Below are 19055 nucleotides of genomic sequence, written 5' to 3' on the forward strand. Positions count from 1 at the left end.
TTTATTAGAGCAATGAAATATATTGCATTTAGATAACACTGTAATGTTTTAGTAACATTAAAATCATTTATAAGGCAGGGATAAGTTTGTATTTTTAAACAGACATCATTTGATTGCCTCTTTTACTATGAACTGTTTATATTATGATTATTTAACTGACTGCTCTTAAAATTCGATCCACTTCATCTAGAAAGCAACATCTAATCTATGAGTTTATCATCTCCTAGTCCCAATTCCACTATATATGTGGGCACACGGGGGTGGGCAATCTCTTCTGGGCCGTGCAGAAGCCCTGTGCTGAGAGACTGGGTGCGTTCCTTTGGACATCCCGGGACTCTCATCAGTCGCACTTGAGGATGACCGCCGAGTGGACTTTAGTGAAACAATTCTCGCATAAACCAGTTTTTTGTACTAGAAGGCAGGGTATCTTTAGAAGATTCTGTTGCTCCCTTGAAAAAAAAAGATTTCGTCTTCCAAAACGATCTATGATTCGTAATTTCAGTTGCTACTCCCTTCTTAACCACGTCACCTCTTACACAATCTATTCATCTCTTGGTACTTCGATGTCCCGTTCAGTAAATGTGAACATTCATAGGCCATCTAATCTTACAGTAGCTATGAACAAGTTTTCTTATATCTCTTTAATAGTTTAATGTAACGGTAAGTATTATGTCTATCCACGGGAGCGTGTCTCAGTAATGCAAGTAATACATTCACGCTCGCTTGAGTATCCATTATCGTGCATTTACGAAGTTTTATTCATATATTCAAATAGAATTGTCCGGAAGTTGCGGCGGCTTCACGAAATTACATCACTATTATAAGAATCTCGCAACTCACTGTTAAGTTTGTGAAGTAACGGGTTTGGGGATAAAAATTAAATAAATAGTTTGTTAGTAGAGAAAAGCTGTTTATGATGTGAAAGGCCAATAGTTTCAAGATGAATTTAGTTCGATTCTCAAGATTGTTATCGAAAAACTGTGTGTCTTTTCTTTCATCATCATCAACAATCTGCCCTTATTCCTACGGAGAGTCGGCACAGTATGTACTACTCTTCCATACATTTCTACCAGCCGTCATATCTGAATTAATCCCCTTCTTACGCATATCGTCTTTCACACAATCCATACTTTCTTTGCTCTTTCTTTTTGAATAAAGTTTTCTTCAAGTAACTTCTTCACCGCTCTTAATTATTAAGCACAATTTCTTGAAGTTGAGGCCAATAAATTCCATTGTCACATGACACATCCAACTCGCAAAAATTATAACTACAGATTGAAATATAATTAAAAAGCTCAGGACACTGAATAATTAAATTAACGGATATCAGTTTCGAAAAGCTTATTTTTTGCGGCGACATCTGTGAGCGACCGCAAATAGCGGGTGTATTTGTGGTAATTTGCGGAAGCGCATCATATTCCATTAAATTTGTAATGCCTATGCCTTGTTTGTATGCCTGCCACTCATTTTCAACTTAAATAATTTATCGTATTTTACTGAATTCATGTTACATGTTTAATGTTCCTAAACGGTTTTATTTAATTTGATCCTCTTATTTCGGTCAGTTAGCGTTAAAAAATTGATCTGAAATTTAGTAGAAATCTTCGATGATAATTCAATATTCTTTGATGTTAAATTTTGCTTAATAAAATTAACAGAAAAATGACTTGATAATTTACCTATGACAACGAGTAAGTAATTTAAAAATTTCCTTCAAAATCACTGTGATGTCACTGTGGTCTCTGTCTACCCCTCTTATAAATATAAACTTTTGTTTTATAATTTGATAATCCGTCGGCTCGGTTGGTGTATCATGGACAAACAAAATCGTATCCTCTGTAATGGATAGCGCGTGAGAAAATTACTTTCCAAATTCAATTACGTCGCGCTCGTTTATCTGCGAATTGGCGGGTTTATTTTTCGTTGATATAATTTTAAATTTAAAAAATTATCTTTTGTTTTTTTTTCCCATGACTTACGGTCTTTGACCTGTCTCTTATGGATCTCATATTTTAGAATATATTATAATTTAGAAATACCGAGGTGAAGGTGAAAGGAGGTAACGAAATGTGTGGTGATCCAAAATATCCATCAAGGATTCAATAAATAATGAAGGTGCTATTTATGTTTATGAGGTCTCTTAATCTTTGTAAAATTGAGTATTTTCAAACAAAATTAAGATTATTGTTTTTAGATTGAAATACAAAAACGTGTAAACAGAAAACTTAAATTATTTGATTCCAAAGTTTATATTCATTTTCATTGTGTACAGATGATGGTTTGTTACACAAAAATAATACAATTTAATCAATAAAGTCATATTCTTTGGAACCCCTTAGTAAATAAAGCTAAAAAGTTGATTACCAGAATTGATTTGACACACGCGGCGCGACACTCTAACCGAATTGTCGTTGAGTTAAAATTTGGAGCGTTAGGGACCCCCTGCGCGGGGGCCTATTAAATTTATTGCTTGTAAAACGAGGAGCTAATTTAGAGTTACATTTTATTGTGTTAACTATTTTATGGGTGTAAGACGGTTAGGGCACGACTAGCGAAATACGTAAAAGCAATCTTATCACAATGCAAAAAGGTTGATTGACACATCTTGAGTTATAGGCGATTTATCAATCGGTAATTACCAAAGTAAACTTTATTAATCTTACTTTTAATATAGAATAAAGGGTTATTGTGTGTCCTTAACTCTTAGTTAAAAATATTATTGGAAGAAATGAATGAACGAATTTTGATTAATTACAGAAAGAGCGATAAATTAAAGAATTAATATGGATAACGGGATTAAAGGCAGTATCAATATAAGCAAAATTTATTGCCAGACCATTAATTATTATATTTTTTAATTTCAGAAGAGGCAAATGTAAAGACCAACCATATCTTCTTTGGCATCAATATTACGTAGACTTCCAAGGTTTTCTATTCATGTTAATGTTGCCATAAATCTGTTAGCGGAGTTATAACAATGTAAACGTATCCTGTGTTACGTCACAGCTTTTTGTAATCACATTACAATGGTGTGGACTCATTGGAAACAAAGCACGGAGTATCCACGCGCCGAACGTTGCATACGTTTAGCGGTAGATTTATTACCTTCTAGGGATTCGGGGAATGGAATGTCTTTTGGAATATAAAACAATACTCGACTTATATCTGGTGTTGACGTAACTGGGAATATTAACACGTAGACACATATTGTCATCCCTTACATTTTCTTTAAAAAAATAGAGACAACATGTCAATACAAATCTCGCCAGTCGAAACAAATAACATGTTAATCTTGTCGCATGATACTGCAACTGCCAGTGTTAAAAGAATCGTTGTCTCTGTTTTTTTAAAGTGATTAATAAGGACAACAATATGTTTAAATACATGTGCTTGACAGTCAAAATCCACAGTACAACATTCTGTACGTCACATGGATTGACTACACAAAGAGAAAGCCGATATGAAATGTACGCGAAATGAAGATTTTGGAAAGCGTGAATTTATTTGTTGTGATCTTTGATGTTTTGTTATTGTTTACTTTTGAAGGCGGTTCATATTTTATGACAATCTATCAAGCTTTTTGTATAAAACGTCACAGTGGATTTCCACTGCAGTTACATCAGTAAAAAACTGGATGTATTATTGGTTTTTGAAAGAAGTTTTGTATTCGTGTCTGACAGTGTAAGCTGATTTATTAATTTCAATGTGACATGATACACGAAATGTATTATTAGGCCATTTACATTTACATTTCTAACATAGTTCTGCTATTGATAAATGACGCAATTAAAGACGCATATACATATATATACGCATATTTACCAATTTACCTCTTTCAAAATACCCTTGGTTATTTCGGGATAGTCAAGGACATATAAAAGTTCTGTTTTTGTTAAAAAAAATGAAACCAGTTATGATGACTAAAATTTAATCTAAGCCATTCGTTTGAATTGTACAAATAGGTCAGTATTAACTGGTCATGCCCCGCTCTCACGACCTCCGTTAATTAGCAACTTGTGAAGAGCCTACATTGGACATGCGAGTACTTGATGCGTAATCATGGATCATCGAATACATACATGGATGATATAATGCAATATTAGTAATTTGATATGTTAATGCTATTTATTTACCGCTCAGATGTCAACTTTAAAGAAATTGAAGGTATAACTAACGATAAAACATTAATACAAAACGTCAGTACATATAGTATTAAAAAAAATTGTTCGTGCGAATTTTTAAAGAATATTCTCGTGTTATAGAGAGCGGGCGGGACTTGCACTTGGAGATTTATGACCGTTTCCTCGACTTTGCGTATTTATTTTAGGTTATAAATGTTTTCCGTATCGATTTATTCTAATGGATTTTTCAAAGGTTATTTTCTTTACGCTTGTATTGATATACTGAGTATTGTTTTTATTTCAAAAAGCTTTTAAAAAAATTGATAACGATCAATAAAAAATATTAACAAAATAAACATAATTTTCGCATATTTTACTACGTCGCAGTTTCTTGTGGGTTTTAGTAGGAGAGGCTAAGCGGGGATTTTTGGATTTACTTAAGCGTGACAGTTAAACATAAGGGGGGAACCTTTTAGGGTAGCCAGTCAAGATCCACTACTATTTTCCTATGCCAATAGGTCCTAAAGAAAGAGAGACACTTCTCCCTTAGTGTCTATTTCGATGAAGTAACTTAGCACTTACGCGTTGTTGTTATTTTATAGTATTTAGTATATAGAAACGGGGCTCTAAGTCGTACGGCCAGTCGCTAAGTGGGATTGGATTAAAGGCCAACCGCGCAAACTTTTTTTCGTTTTTTGCGCACTCGAGGGCAGCGCTCACTTATTCGTAACATTAGTCAAAACAATGTTTTTTTTTAGCTAAAAAAATTTTACTTGTAAACAAATATTTTGTTTAATTATGTTTATTATTTCCTGGTAAACAAAACAACTTTCAATTTACAAAATAATAAGAATTAAATATAATATTATAGTTATAGGAATTTTATTTTATTTCAGCGATAGGTATTATCTAAATTATCGTAAGACACAATTTCGTGATGATTTTTTTGGTGTTTTTAAAATAAACATCCATTTATAATCTGTAATAATTTGAAAGTGAAATACCTAAAAATATAAATTTCAGATTTCGATTTTCTATCGTATGTTGCTTTTGCATGCTGAGTGAATACTACAGAACCTTTACTCTTCGTTCTAATATAAATGTTTAATATTAGAATGATTTGTTAACACACCAGACTAAGGTTGCTAATGCTTAACATACTTGGCATATTATTTGAAATAAAAAACTATAGTATATGACACACGACTGTTTACGTTTATTAAATGTTTTTCAATCGTATCTACTACATGCGGCTATTTACTTTGTTGTGAATACATTATGTGAACGCTCTTCATCTGATTTTATAATAATTTCGGATGTAATGCTGCGAATTTTACACAAAACTTTCTGCGTACAGTGATTTCTTCGTAAAATACCAAATAAATTATAGTGCTAGTCAGAATTATTGATTTTTAAAAACAAAGGTTTTTATTGATAGAAAATATACGTGACGTGACCACTAATACTATAATAGGCTTACTAAGTCCTTGTCACAATAAGTTTATAACGAAGCAAGTTTGTCTTCAACTCTAACAACGTTGTTGTGACTGCTTGTCGTCGTCAGCTTCTCTACCGAGAACACGTGCCTACGCCATTTAACTCTGACTATAGAACATAGGATAAATGTACATATGAAATTTATGCTAAAAATACTATGGAGATCGAACCCGAACTTGCAGATTACAAATCAAAGGTACTTTACAATGAGCAACCGACTGACTCCTTGACAGCTGACTCTTTTTATTTTTTAAAGAAAAATTCAAAAAGCATAATGGGAATACTCCCAAAGTTGTCTTTTTTAATCAATACCGTAGACAAAGGAAGGCATCGCTCGGGAAGTGTAGGAGAAAGTAGGTTACGGCCGCAAAAAGTCGAGGAGCGATACTCAAAGTCATTTTTATTCGATGCTTTGTTTGTACGGAACAAGATGTTGCCTATTGATTTGCAATCAGAAAGAAATAAGGAAGCTTCGTTTTAATTAATTAATGTACTACCCGTCCACGGAAACATAGTAGTACCTTGGTCTTACTTATAAGTATACTAGGTGTCGCCTGCGACTGCGTCCGCGCGGAATTAAAAAAACTTAATTAGTAGCCTATGTATTCTAGACTATGTTCTACATCTGTGCCAAATTTTAGCAAGATCCATGCAGCGTTTCTGGAGATACCTTCAAACCAACATCCATCCATCCATCTAATCATTCGCAATTATAATATTAGAAAGATTGTGTACAAAGAATGTTTTGACAAACACAAAGAGACTTGTAGTGTAGTTGTGAAGAAGTAGAACATACGAGTATATATAAGATATATAATATTATATTATGTTAAAAATTTAACAGTAAATATGTACAGAGGTAAATATAATATAGAAACAGACTTGTAAATACGTTGTCGAATAGTTTCATTATACCGAGAAGGCGTTTACGCGTCTTTGATCTACGAGAGATGTGTCGGAAGTTGTCAGACACTTATCAGGCTGCTTTCAGTAACAAAAGGCTTAGAGGGTTTTGCTTTACTGGAAGTTTTCACTGATAAAACATGTTTAACAAAAATATTATTTTTAGGTTATTTCTCGATATTTTAGACTTACAAAATGTTAGACTTGTTTCATTGGATGTCTTTGGATTGTACAAATGGATACGGATGGATAGATGGAGGGATGGATGGATGGATGTTTGTTTGAAGGTATCTCCGGAACGGCTGAAAGGATTTTGATGAAATTTGGTACACATGTAGAATATAGTCTGAAAGAACACATAGGCTTAATATGCCATTTTATTAATACTGCGCGGACGAAGTCGCGGGCGACAGCTAGTATTCAATACAAAGGGGCATTACCGTCAATGAATAAAACGGCCGCAGGCATTTGGTGTGAAGAAGGGGGCGCTACAATCGGCGTATTGCGAAACGTGAATGGAATATTGAGCAGTTTGTTAGACCGTTAGGCGTTAGGTGCAATTTAGAATTTTGATGGCACGTACTGTCTTGGCCGTTGAATGAGCATTGAATGGATTATTCGATGTAAGGCATTTGTAGTACATTAATATAACTGTTGGTATTGTATCGGAATCGTAATTGCTGTATTGTGTGATCGGAATCCATTGTATTCATTTGTCGCGTCGTGTGCGGTGCTAGCGAAAGCTTTTCAGACATATGTACACGGACAGAGAATTGTAATACGAACATATTCAAGAAGTCCGCATATACATTTCTTATTCAATATTGTCGTTCTCTGTATCCGGACCACAGTTTTTTTTTTATATCATAACATGGCAAACGAGCGAGCGGCCACCTGAAATCGCTGAAATAGCGAAGTGACCGTCGCCCATAGACATACGCAATTGCATATGCGTTACCTACCTTTAATCGACGAAGGAGAGGATGCACAGAAAGAAAACATTTTACCTTGCCATGCATCCTTCCCTTCCCTTCCTTTCCTTATTAGAGAAAAAAGGTAGGAAAGAGGACTAAATTAGGCCGTCGTTTCAACAGTTGCTTGAAGGTCTCGTTACAGACTACACAATACAGTCCGTGTATGGCCGTATATAGGTTCACTACAATATAGTAGCGCGATGACTAATGTTATAATTATTATTCTTGGCCTATTCGATACAGAGGTGTGACGTAAGAGACTAGAAAATCTGCGTAAAATTAATGTTTAATTGCTTTAGATTGGTAGAAATTACAAATATAACTAATTAATTAAGACTAATAAATTCCAGCTCGATACCTTCACGCCTTTTTGAGAAAAAGGATCTTGACAGACAGACGGACGGACAACAAAGTGATCCTGTAAGGGTTCCGTTTTTTCCTATGAGGTACGGAACACTAAAAATGTTCTTTATATAAACACTATAACTAATATTTTTAATTGGATTGACAAACACATCTTAACATATCAGTTTCAGTTTACAAGTAAAATGACAGATACAGAAATATTTTTGAACACTTTTGTTGTTTTACAAATAAGGTGTTTATTTAATAATAGCTAATTACGAATAATAGATTGTGTTACGACATGGTTGATTACAATAGCCCAATGACCGAATTCAAACCAACCAACAAAAGATCGGCGATTCGAATCCTTGAGAAGTAGGTTATGTCCGCTTTATTTTGAGTGATATTCAGTTAACAATTGCTATATTTTTGTCTGTTCATAACTTGTATCTTGTACTACTAATATGTCTTATATTAAGTAGAGTATTACTTTGGCTGGTGGAATTCAGTAAACATAATTTAATTAAATCGAGTTTGAGAACCAATAAGATGACATATCAATGTAGGTAATATAACATGGAACGGTTGATTGAAATTTCCAGGGCCATTGAAGAAAGGTAAATAGTATTCACTTCTAGGAATACCTCAAAAGAGTAATTCATATTGAAATTTGGAATAAAAGCATTTCATTTTGTATAATATCGGCCCTGAAAGAAAATATGCTAAATGTTCGATATTATCTCAATAAAACTGTTTCTATATTCATACAGAAGCTCTAAATAAAGGTCCGCATATATTGCGATTTGAAATTGTATTCATGTTACGTTGAATGAGTTATGTTGTAAATAAATAAAGTAGTATATTATATATATTTTTTTAATAAAATGTTTAATGTTTCTTTATTTTACCAATCCGTCAAAGACTTGGAATAAACCAACCTTCATTGTAGTTATTTAAAGGTAATAAAACTGACTTACCGTTGGTTTCTGAGACCAAAATCATCCCTGCCTTTATTAGCAGAACTATATGTTTTAAACATTGGTCTTAAAACTCACGGTTTAAAGGACAAATAGAGATTTGATTCGATTAAAAATATTTCTCGTTCCTGATCATCGCTAACTCCACATCCCTCCCCATCCTATCGTTATCGAATCCTTTAACTTTTTTTTAATATTATTTTGTTTTATTTTAGCATTGTTACAGTATTAATGATTCTCTAATTTCAAAATTACATATAACAGGTCTATTCGGCTTACTTTTGTGTGAATCGTTAGAACCTGACCTAGGCATGTTAGAAACTTAACTGCCAGGTACATAAATCTAGCAAGCGACTTCTAAGTTACGGTACGTATCCGAAAGATAACTTTACGGCCGCGAGTCGGTTAAATCAATACAAAGAAAAACACTGTATTTTATGTAGTTGTTACTAGCAAATTGTGAACTTCGTCACTTTATAACTAGCCTAATAAAAAATTATAGCAAATAGTGATATATATTTTCTTTCTGTGCATTCTGTCCTCCGTCGATTAAAGGTAGGCAACGCACAAGGAATTGCGTATGTCTATGGGCAACGGTCACTTCGCTACTTCAGCGATTTCAGGTGGCCGCTCACTCGTTTGCCGCCTTATGATATATATAAAAAAAAGTGAATTGTACAAATCATTGACAATTTAATATTATAAAGATAAAAAATCACTAGTTTAATATCATATAGTTAGGTCAGTTTATAATTTCCTGTCAGTTAATAAATTAATAGTGAGATTGCAAAATGACGATGTACACTGTCTAAAGGTGACATAGCCTTTGTTTTTGTCAGTACAAGGGTAATATCCCGGCCACAGGATCGTTTTTCCGAGGACAGGTGCGGAATATCCGTTATTTATGAGGGTCTCCAGATACTAGGAACGTACGGGGAGGACTGTTTCATTTTCATTCGATTTATGTCTTTACGATATACGATAAAAAGATTTCATTTATTTGTATTTTCGTTATTTCCTTCTATCGTTCGTTATAATGAAAGTAATATATTTTACGTCTCTTCAAGCTCGGTGTTTGCCAAACACCCACATTTGCCAAAGGTCGATTACAAACATCGTTCCTTGTGCGTACCGCAAAAGATTGGAACAATTTGCCTCTGTTTTTCCGTCCAAATATGATGTTGGGACCTTCAAAAGTAGTGTGATAAGGCACTTACTAAGCTTGCGCGTACCATCTTTCGACCAATTCTCCACTAACACCAGGTGGTATCGTGGTCAAGCGCTAGCTTATAAAACGTAAAAAAAAAACACCCAATATCCATTCCAATAGGTATCCCAACGCTTGGCGAACTTTTTTTCCGGATAGGTAAGATCATTCAATATATGTACTTTGAATTAAAAAACCGTCAGAGACACAGACCGTTGGCACAAACTGCAAACACCAAAAAATATGGCAAACACTTATCCACTCTTTCGTGTTTGTTGTTTGGTATTAGCTGTTCGCCGTTATATGTAAGCGTAATTTTCTTTCAATATGAAGAAAACTCTGTAAAGATTATAAAAATTTAAATTTAAACTACATATGTAATTATATCTTACACTTTCTTATTTTAGTAAATACTCGAAAACATCGAATGAAGATTTAAGAAGAAAAAGAAGGTATAAAAATGTTATGGTGACTGAGATTCGAACTTCACATACGCGTGAAAATCATTGTTCTCTTTGTTAGTCCAATAATAAAGATAATATTTTCGATACATGCCTGCCTTTGCTTTTGTGAACTTCTATTCCTTCAAAAGTTGCAAATACAAGCTGGAGAAAAAGGACAATTTATAAAATAAAATAATTAAACTCTACTTGTAAATGTACATGTATATTTAAAAAAACATTATAGTATATATTTTTTCAAGAAATTATTTTTGAAAAAAAAAATTAAAAATCTCAGACTACTTAACCATACATAGAGTGGTTGTCCTTTTGAAATTTTCCGCATTAATTCACAACGGCCATTAACATTATTAACAAAGATCACGTACTGTCATATGGCTTTTATTATTTAAATTCTATGTCGAAATCAGTTTGCAATTAATTAAAAAAATACTCTGCGGAAGAGTTTAAATCAAAAGACACGTTAATAAAGCCACTGATTTTAGTACAGAGCGAGCGGTGACTGCGAATCGAGTAAGTTACATTATATGAACGTAGAGATATATATATATATAATAAGGTGGCAAACGAGCGAGCGGCCACTTGAAATCGCTGAAATAGCGAAATGACCGTTGCCCATAGACACACGCAATTGCATATGCGTTGCTTACCTCCAGTCGACGGAGGAAAGAAAACATTTTCCCTTCCCATGCAACCTCCGGAAAGTCCACGAACACTTCCCATCCTTTCCTTAAAAGAAAAAGGGTGGGAAGGGAAAGAGGACTAAATTAGGCCTCCGGGACGCGCAAACTCATCAGACGAAACGCGGAATTGCTTCCACTTGACGCCTGTCTTCTGTGTGGTCGTGGTATTTCACCGGGCGAGCCGGGCCAATTCGTGCGAAGGTGTTAAAGCGGGCTCTGCCACTGTTAAATAGATAGTCTAATGTCGTCCAAACTTTATGGCGCCTTGCTATATCGCATTTCGTTGTTCTATAAATAAAATGTAGGTGACGCGTGCTATACCCGTACTTCCATAAAATTGTACTGTATTGGATTAAACAAAATCGGGTTTTTAATATTAACGTTGCCTTGTACGGACAGTCTAAGTTGCGCGCTGTGAGTATAATTGCTTATATTGTAAAATTAGTTTGATAATTCGAGCTAAATCCATGACATGTCTTTGAAACTATAACCATCACATCATCATCAACCTGCCGTTATCCCTATTGGGGGTCGGCACAGTATGTACTACTCCTCCATACATCTCTATCAGCCGTTATATCCAAATCTACCCCCTTCTTGCGCATATCCTCTTTCACACAGTCATTCTATACTTTTTTTGGTCTTCCTCTACCTTTGTAGCCATCCACATTCAATCTCATTACTAAATTATAACCATCATAAAGGTTTATATATCAAGTTTCAAGTCGTACATAATAATTATGTACTTTTATAATGACATTTACTACGAGTATACATAGAATTACTATGTTACAGTTTTAAATTAATACGTATATTGCACAATTTGCGTCATAACAACTTGTTTGAGTAAAGACAATAAAAATTAAAAAAATAAAACAATAGGATAAAGTTTAAAGAACCGATTAAAAGGTTTAATATGATGACGTTAAAAGAAAAGTCGTTTATTTTCTGATACGAGCTTATACGGATTCTGTCCTTGGTTTTCCGGTCAGGAGATATTGAGACATTTCAATGATAGATTGAATTCTCTTTTTAATTTTTTCTTAAGCACCTATTATTGACATAGAATCTAATATTTAAAGTATATTTTTTAATAAGAAATTTAAAAAATGCAAAAAAAATAATGCGCCTTTGTAGCGAAGTGTGAAGAAAAATGTTATTTTTAGGATGATATTTTTTTTTAATGATAGATTTTTGAAATGATTCGTTAATATTTTTGTAGCCTTGACTATATGATCGATAAATTTTAGTCTAGTATTAGCCTATTTATGCTTGATTGTCTCAACAATGGTTGGTTTTTATATTTTTAAGACTTTTATTTGTTTATTTTTATTGTTATTTCTTTTCTATAGCTTCGTCAGGCTATTTTTAGAATAAATTATTGTCCATCAATTATGACTACGATATGACTTGTTGCTTTTTTTAAATTAAAAAAAAACTCCACTTCTTTATACATATTTCGAGTAACCAACAACTCAAGACATGTTGCCTTTTTTCTTTTTTTTTCGTTTTTGTATATGATATATAAATTGTGTAAACATTCACTTATTTTGTGTAACAGCATTCACCACATCAAATGTCAACACGCTATTAACCAATAAATAATATTATACATAAGTTGGCTATTGTTAAATATTATTTATTTACTTTGAATGATAATTGTCTCTTTATTTATTACACAAACATAGTCTCTTTTTGTGCCAAAGAGAATGAAAGAGTTGACCAAAATATTTGCTACATAATTTTTGACAGGGAAAATCTTCGTTTAAACCTATGCACCTTAATTTTTTCTCTTTAATTTAATAATAATTTTTATAGTCTCGTTTTATTTAGATTTTATTGTCATGTATATTACAAGCAGAAATAGTAATGCAAGGTTGATTAGAATAAGTTAACAAGTAGGGTTAGTAATTCGGTAAAGAATTTTAATTATTATTTTTGAATATAATTTTATATATATATATATATATATATATATAAAATTATAATATATGTATATATATATATATATATATACATATATTATTTATTAGGCAATAAATGAAGTAAAATCTGTTACAGACGTTTAGTTTTAACTGTGATTTTGTAGGCAAAGCATTAACTGTTTAGTCAAAACTGAACGTCTGTTATGGGCTTTAGAGTTCGTACAATAAAACAATTTCATACAAAAAGTATTTTATTATTTATCTTTCTTTACATTGGATTTATAAAAAAAACAATGATAAAATAGAAAAGAAAAATATAACTGTTTTAAAATTAGTTATTTTAGTTTTTATATAATTTACTTAGAAAGTTCCTCTAGTGGCATACGCAGGAAGAAGGTCTTGAGAACGTTATGGAAACGTGCAACTGCTGCGGTTAAAGTTGGCTCAGAAATTTTTGCAACCTCCGGCCACCATTTATTGCTTGCGACGGTGAAGAACGGAGATTCTGAATAATATACAAAATACAAAGGTCTATTATGACAGTGCTAGAGTCGAAAACAGCACTAATTGTTGCATGAAAGACCCGCTTCGCAGGACAAACGACAACAATCATCTATTAGTGTATTTCCAACATCAACAACAACGAAGTCATGGGAAAAAGTTGTTGTAAAATAAATCTTCCTAATGGATAGATGGATGGATGGATGTTTGTTTGAAAATATCTTTGGAAGGGCTGCATGGATCTTGCCGTAATTTTGCGTAGATATAAAACATAGTATGCAAGAACACATAGGCTACTAATTAAGTTTTTTTTTTACTCCGTGCATACAGAGTCGCGGGCGATAGCTAGTATTGCATTGTGTTTCTGCCTTTCAGCATTGCCTTATAGCCACTTCGAAGATAAAAGACAATTTATTAACATTAATCGTACCTTTAGTTATTTCGCCAACGTAGAATTTGCCGAGATCGATGAGTAGGGGTTCCACGGGCTCAAAGAAATAGTTAGATGCGACTAAGTTCCAATATCTGTTACCATCAGGGCCATAGATTGTATCAATCTTTGATATTATTGTTGTTTTGAAGCTATCTGAAAAATCATAATGATAGTTTCATAGTTTTTCTTAAGACAATAAGTACCTTTCTCTAGCTCTGATAATTAGTGGCATGAGTCATGGGATCTTGCAGCCAGTGGTGTACTTTTTACTGCATATCTATTTTTTCATGAGTTGAGTTCGTAAAATATATTACATTTAAATTATTCAAACTTTCGTGAGACATTATATTAAACTGATATATAAACACGGCTAAACACTCACGTATATACGTCCGGTGGCGGCACCGACTAGTTTCGAGCCCATCGGGGGCCCTTCATCAGGATGAGTGGCACATCCTGATGAAGGGCCCCCGATGGGCTCGAAACTAGTCGGTGCCGCCACCGGACGTATATACGTGAGTGTTTAGCCGTGTTTATATATCAGTTTTATATTACATTTGAATCAGAATTTGACTTGTTATTTTTTTGTATTTTTTGCACAAATAGCATGCATACTGCATTGTTTTGCAGTTGCTTTTTAATATTTTTTTTTGTTGATAATCGTACCTGATTTAACCATATAATCTCCTGAGTGGTTGACGTCGAAGAAGAACATTTTTCCATTGAAATCATATTTCCCAGTAGCTTCAAACGGACAGTCATAGGTTACCGAAATAGTAGATCGCGAAAAACTTAACCTGTTAATCAAAAAATATCATGGATCTATATGTATACTCTATATCTATATGTATGAGCGTCGGTGGCTCAGCGGTCAATCATATGACTTGCAATCTGCAGGTCCTGGGTTCGAATCCCGCCATGTACCAAGTTGTCTTTCGATTTCAGATTTACACATGTACATTTATCCGACGTTCTTACGGTGAAGGAAAACATCGTGATGCAACCTGCACATATCTGAGAATAAATTCAAAGGTATGTGTGAAGTCAACCAACCCGCACTTTGCCAGCGTGGTTGACTATGGCCTAATCACCCTTAACTTAGGATTGGTTCTGAGCCCCTCGGTGGGGACGTATAGTGAGCTGATGATGTTGATATGTATACTTGTCGCCCTTGATGTTTAGGGCGACGAAAAAAAACAATGTAGGTGAAATTCTTAAACGCATAGCGACCTAGAGCTTGAATACTGGGTTAAGGCAGTCATCACTTATTTTTTTTATTTTATACTTCAACAACTAGATAAAATACGTTCAGCTATTTACTTACTGTATATCGTCAATCTTGCAGTTTTTAGCGCCAACTAACTTCATGGTCGGGAAGACCAATTTGAAATGTCCTTGATCCATGGTGATATTCCTCAAATACATTGGTTCTAAGGAATCGACGCCGAGCTCCGGGATGCCATCGCCCAAATAGGAAAGCGCAACACGCGTGTTCGCTTTGATGAAACACGCAGAATCACCAGGAACACATGCGAATGGCGCTAAAATAAAAATTTACGATGGATTTTAATATATTATAATATAAATTAATATGAACAAACTCCTTAAAAAACAAACGAATGATGACCCCCGAGAAGAAGATGAGTCGAGTGTTCGAATTCTTTAAAAACGGCCAAGAGTTTGGGCCTAAAGATTGTGATACCTAATTGAACACTTTATACCGGTGCGAACATTACTTTCGGAAAATCAATTTCTGATCATTAAAGCACAGTTTACTGATTTCTTTGTAACTTTAGAGTAATGTCATATGTTATTTGCGGCTGTGGTGCAATTGCTTATGACTTACATGCCACACGATACGATCAAATGCAAACAACGCATACGTCACATTTGAATAATAATATTGAAGTTAATTCTTTAAGTTAGTAGTAACTTAGTAAGTTATTGAGTTGCGCTTTAACTATGAAGCACGGTGTTGATGGGTTTTCAATAAATAATTTTTCAAGTCAAAACTACGAAGTTGAGTACGCATTGCAAAATAACGTCATGGATTTGTTAAAAATAAATCGAAAATCCTTGCGTAGTTATATGCTGATATTTAGATATACATTTAATATGTATGTATTATATATGTATTTGAATCTAGATTTAATTAATTTAACATATAATAAACACTGAAAATTTCAAGAATTCTATGTCGACTACATTTTTAGTTATAATTAAATTTTTTCCGGTCGAAATAACTTGAGAAAAAATAAAACAGAGTTCTGATTAGACGGAAGTATAGTTATGAATAGTTTATAGATAGCAATGTGTACATTACCTATAGATGCATATCCTTCAGGCACGAAACAACCGGCCACCAATAGTAAGGTGATCCTGATCATTGTAATTTATTAAACTTTCCAAATTGCACACTGAAAAAATCTTTTACTCTGGTTGTTATGCGACTGATGGACAATGTACGAAGTTTTACAATATATAGTCGACGATTTGTTTTTTACATTGTCACAGCATATAATACAAAACCAGATTTAAAAATAAAACTCAAGAAAAAAAAATCCGAACGGCAATGACTAAAATAACTAGAACTCAAAAGGTCTCTCTCTCATTGCTATGACGTCATGTCATATACCAAGTTGTCTACATTCCTCCAACGTTTGTGGGATGAAAAATCAAAAAGGTAACTCAAATGACGATCGCCCGTACGATCGAATAGACTCAACATTGTTCTAAAACTTTAAACTTTCGTAGTTTTTACTATAATAACATTCTTAAGAACCGTCAACCCGTGATCATGGCGTATGCAAGTGTCCCAAAATATCGGGAGCTCAAACAACTTAATTATGGTAAGAACCCCGTTTCTTACGAGTACCATTGTTTTCTTATGATCTTTAAAAAGCAAACACAGTTAAGTACTTATATTTACTATATATAATAAAGCTTCTATGGGTGTGATGTTTTGGTCTATTTATCTATCTATCTATATCCTTCCATTCACTTACAATGTAGGTTGTCAACAATACCTAATCAGATAGTTCTAAATATTGCATACCGTTCACCCAAAAAACTAAAACCGTATTCTGGTTTTATCATTCAAAAAGTCGATGTTGGATTCAAAGTCCAAAATACATGTTTTATTGCGGCAGTTTATTCAAAACGATGGCCTTCTTTGTTATTAATAAAGTTGCATTATTTGTATGATTTGAGCCGTTATTTTACAAAATAATAAATTACACAGCTGTTAAATTTAACCAGGAGTAAGACCTAGACCCGTAAATAATGTGGTCTGTACGTGGGTTTGTTAAAATAAGAGTTTTGGTGTATAGAATGTATAGTGAAAATGCCATTGGCGTTGATTTTAATTTTACGAGTCATGTACATATATTATGCTTGTATAACCGGCCCATTCATGCAATGGCGAGTGTCGCCTTGTCAGTTTTGAATAATATGTCGTAATAAACATGTACGAATTTTAGAATGAAAATCCAATAGCTGTTGTAGACACCTAGATATTGTTCTAATCGAAGTAGACATCCATAATGTTACAGTGGGTTTTTGACATCAAAAATCTCTCAAAAAATGTATCGTTATCCATTTCATCTTTGACAAAACAGAGATAAAGTTTTAAACAGGTATTTTGGTTTCAGAAACCCACGGTAAATAATTTGCAGTAAGGTGTTGCAAGTTGTTATAATTTATTCTTAATTTAATTTAAATATTTATAGTCTTTCAATATTCTTATCCTTACGTTTGTCTCGAAAATTTAGGTTTTATTTGTGACAGAATACATTTAAACATCAGTACCTGGATGACAGAGCTTTGCTCGGTATCTTTTTTTTAAATTGTGTTTTTTGGAAATTATATTTAAGTACGAATTACTAATAAAATGATGAAATATGAATAATATTTTTCGATCTTACCGATAGAAAAAGTTAAGTTTATATTTAAGTTGATTATCGATAAAACACGAATAAAATGACATTTTCTAAAAATGATTCCTAGCTAGATCGATTTATCGCCCCCGAAACCCTCTATATATAATACTAAATTTTATGAAAATCGTTGGAGCCGATTCCGAGATTCCAATTATATATATATATACAAGAATTGCTCATTTAAAGATATAAGATTATCTTTAAAATATTTAAAAAATTGTTACTTTTACGCATGCTTTCTGCATTGAAATTTATGACTTTTTATGGACGAAAAAAAAAATAAGCGGTTCAAGGGCGGCGATGTTTACACATTTCTTCATTTTTGTAGGTTTCTTTTTCTTCTAATTTACGCTCGAACCATCGTTTGAGAATATATGTTCATCAGCTCGTGGTATTTTCGTCAACTTCACATCAGTATTTAGAGAAGTTTGATAGTATGAAACCTTTTTGGTAACCAGGGAGTTCGATACTACCAAATAGGATATACTGGCCACTAAGAATGTTGCGCAATTAAAGTGGTATAAAAAAGTTTTTTAAAATGTAAAAATAAATGTAAATTTATTCTATTTCCAGCGCTATTTTCTCGTTATGTAATGATAGATTTTTAATAATTGTATAACATATATACAATTATGAAAGATTACTTTCTTCTTCACTAACATTGTAAGTCTCTGTAGCTTGTAGTACTTGTGTCGTAGCGTGTTTTTCGTAGCATAATTCTATTTGTTATTTTAGTATATTATAACAAATCCTAATGTCATTCAAATGCTAAACATAAATTAAAATATTATAAATGAATATTTCAGATCAAATTAATAAATGCTAATGTTATAAATTCAAATAAAATAAATACCGTTTTCAAATGTTAATTTGAATATCGATTAATTTAAAACAATATGACTGTTTGAAGTAAATCGCGGTTGTGAAAAATACATCTTATTTATCTTACTGGTCTTGCTAATAATATAAATGCGAAAATTTAGATGTATGGATGGATGGATGTTTATTAAAAAGTATCTCCAGTACGGCTCTATGGATCTCTATAACATTAGCGTGGGTGTAGATCATCGTCTGGAAGAACACATAGACA

General features: G+C 33.1%; 1 protein-coding gene across 1 annotated transcript; it reads right to left on the minus strand.

The window, feature by feature from the left end:
• Positions 1 to 13419: 13419 nt before the first annotated feature.
• On the minus strand, positions 13420 to 16477 carry LOC106121993 (uncharacterized). Its single transcript, XM_013317835.1, has 5 exons — positions 16351 to 16477; positions 15352 to 15568; positions 14694 to 14824; positions 14025 to 14180; positions 13420 to 13598 (listed from the first exon to the last, which is right to left on the minus strand). Exons 1-5 carry the CDS (start codon positions 16412 to 16414, stop codon positions 13450 to 13452), a joined length of 717 nt encoding a protein of 238 aa, XP_013173289.1. The 5' UTR covers positions 16415 to 16477; the 3' UTR covers positions 13420 to 13449.
• Positions 16478 to 19055: the final 2578 nt, after the last annotated feature.

The sequence above is a fragment of the Papilio xuthus genome, unplaced genomic scaffold (genome assembly GCF_000836235.2).
Source record: "Papilio xuthus unplaced genomic scaffold, Pxut_1.1 DF826933.1, whole genome shotgun sequence".
Taxonomy (NCBI): Eukaryota; Metazoa; Arthropoda; class Insecta; order Lepidoptera; family Papilionidae; genus Papilio; species Papilio xuthus.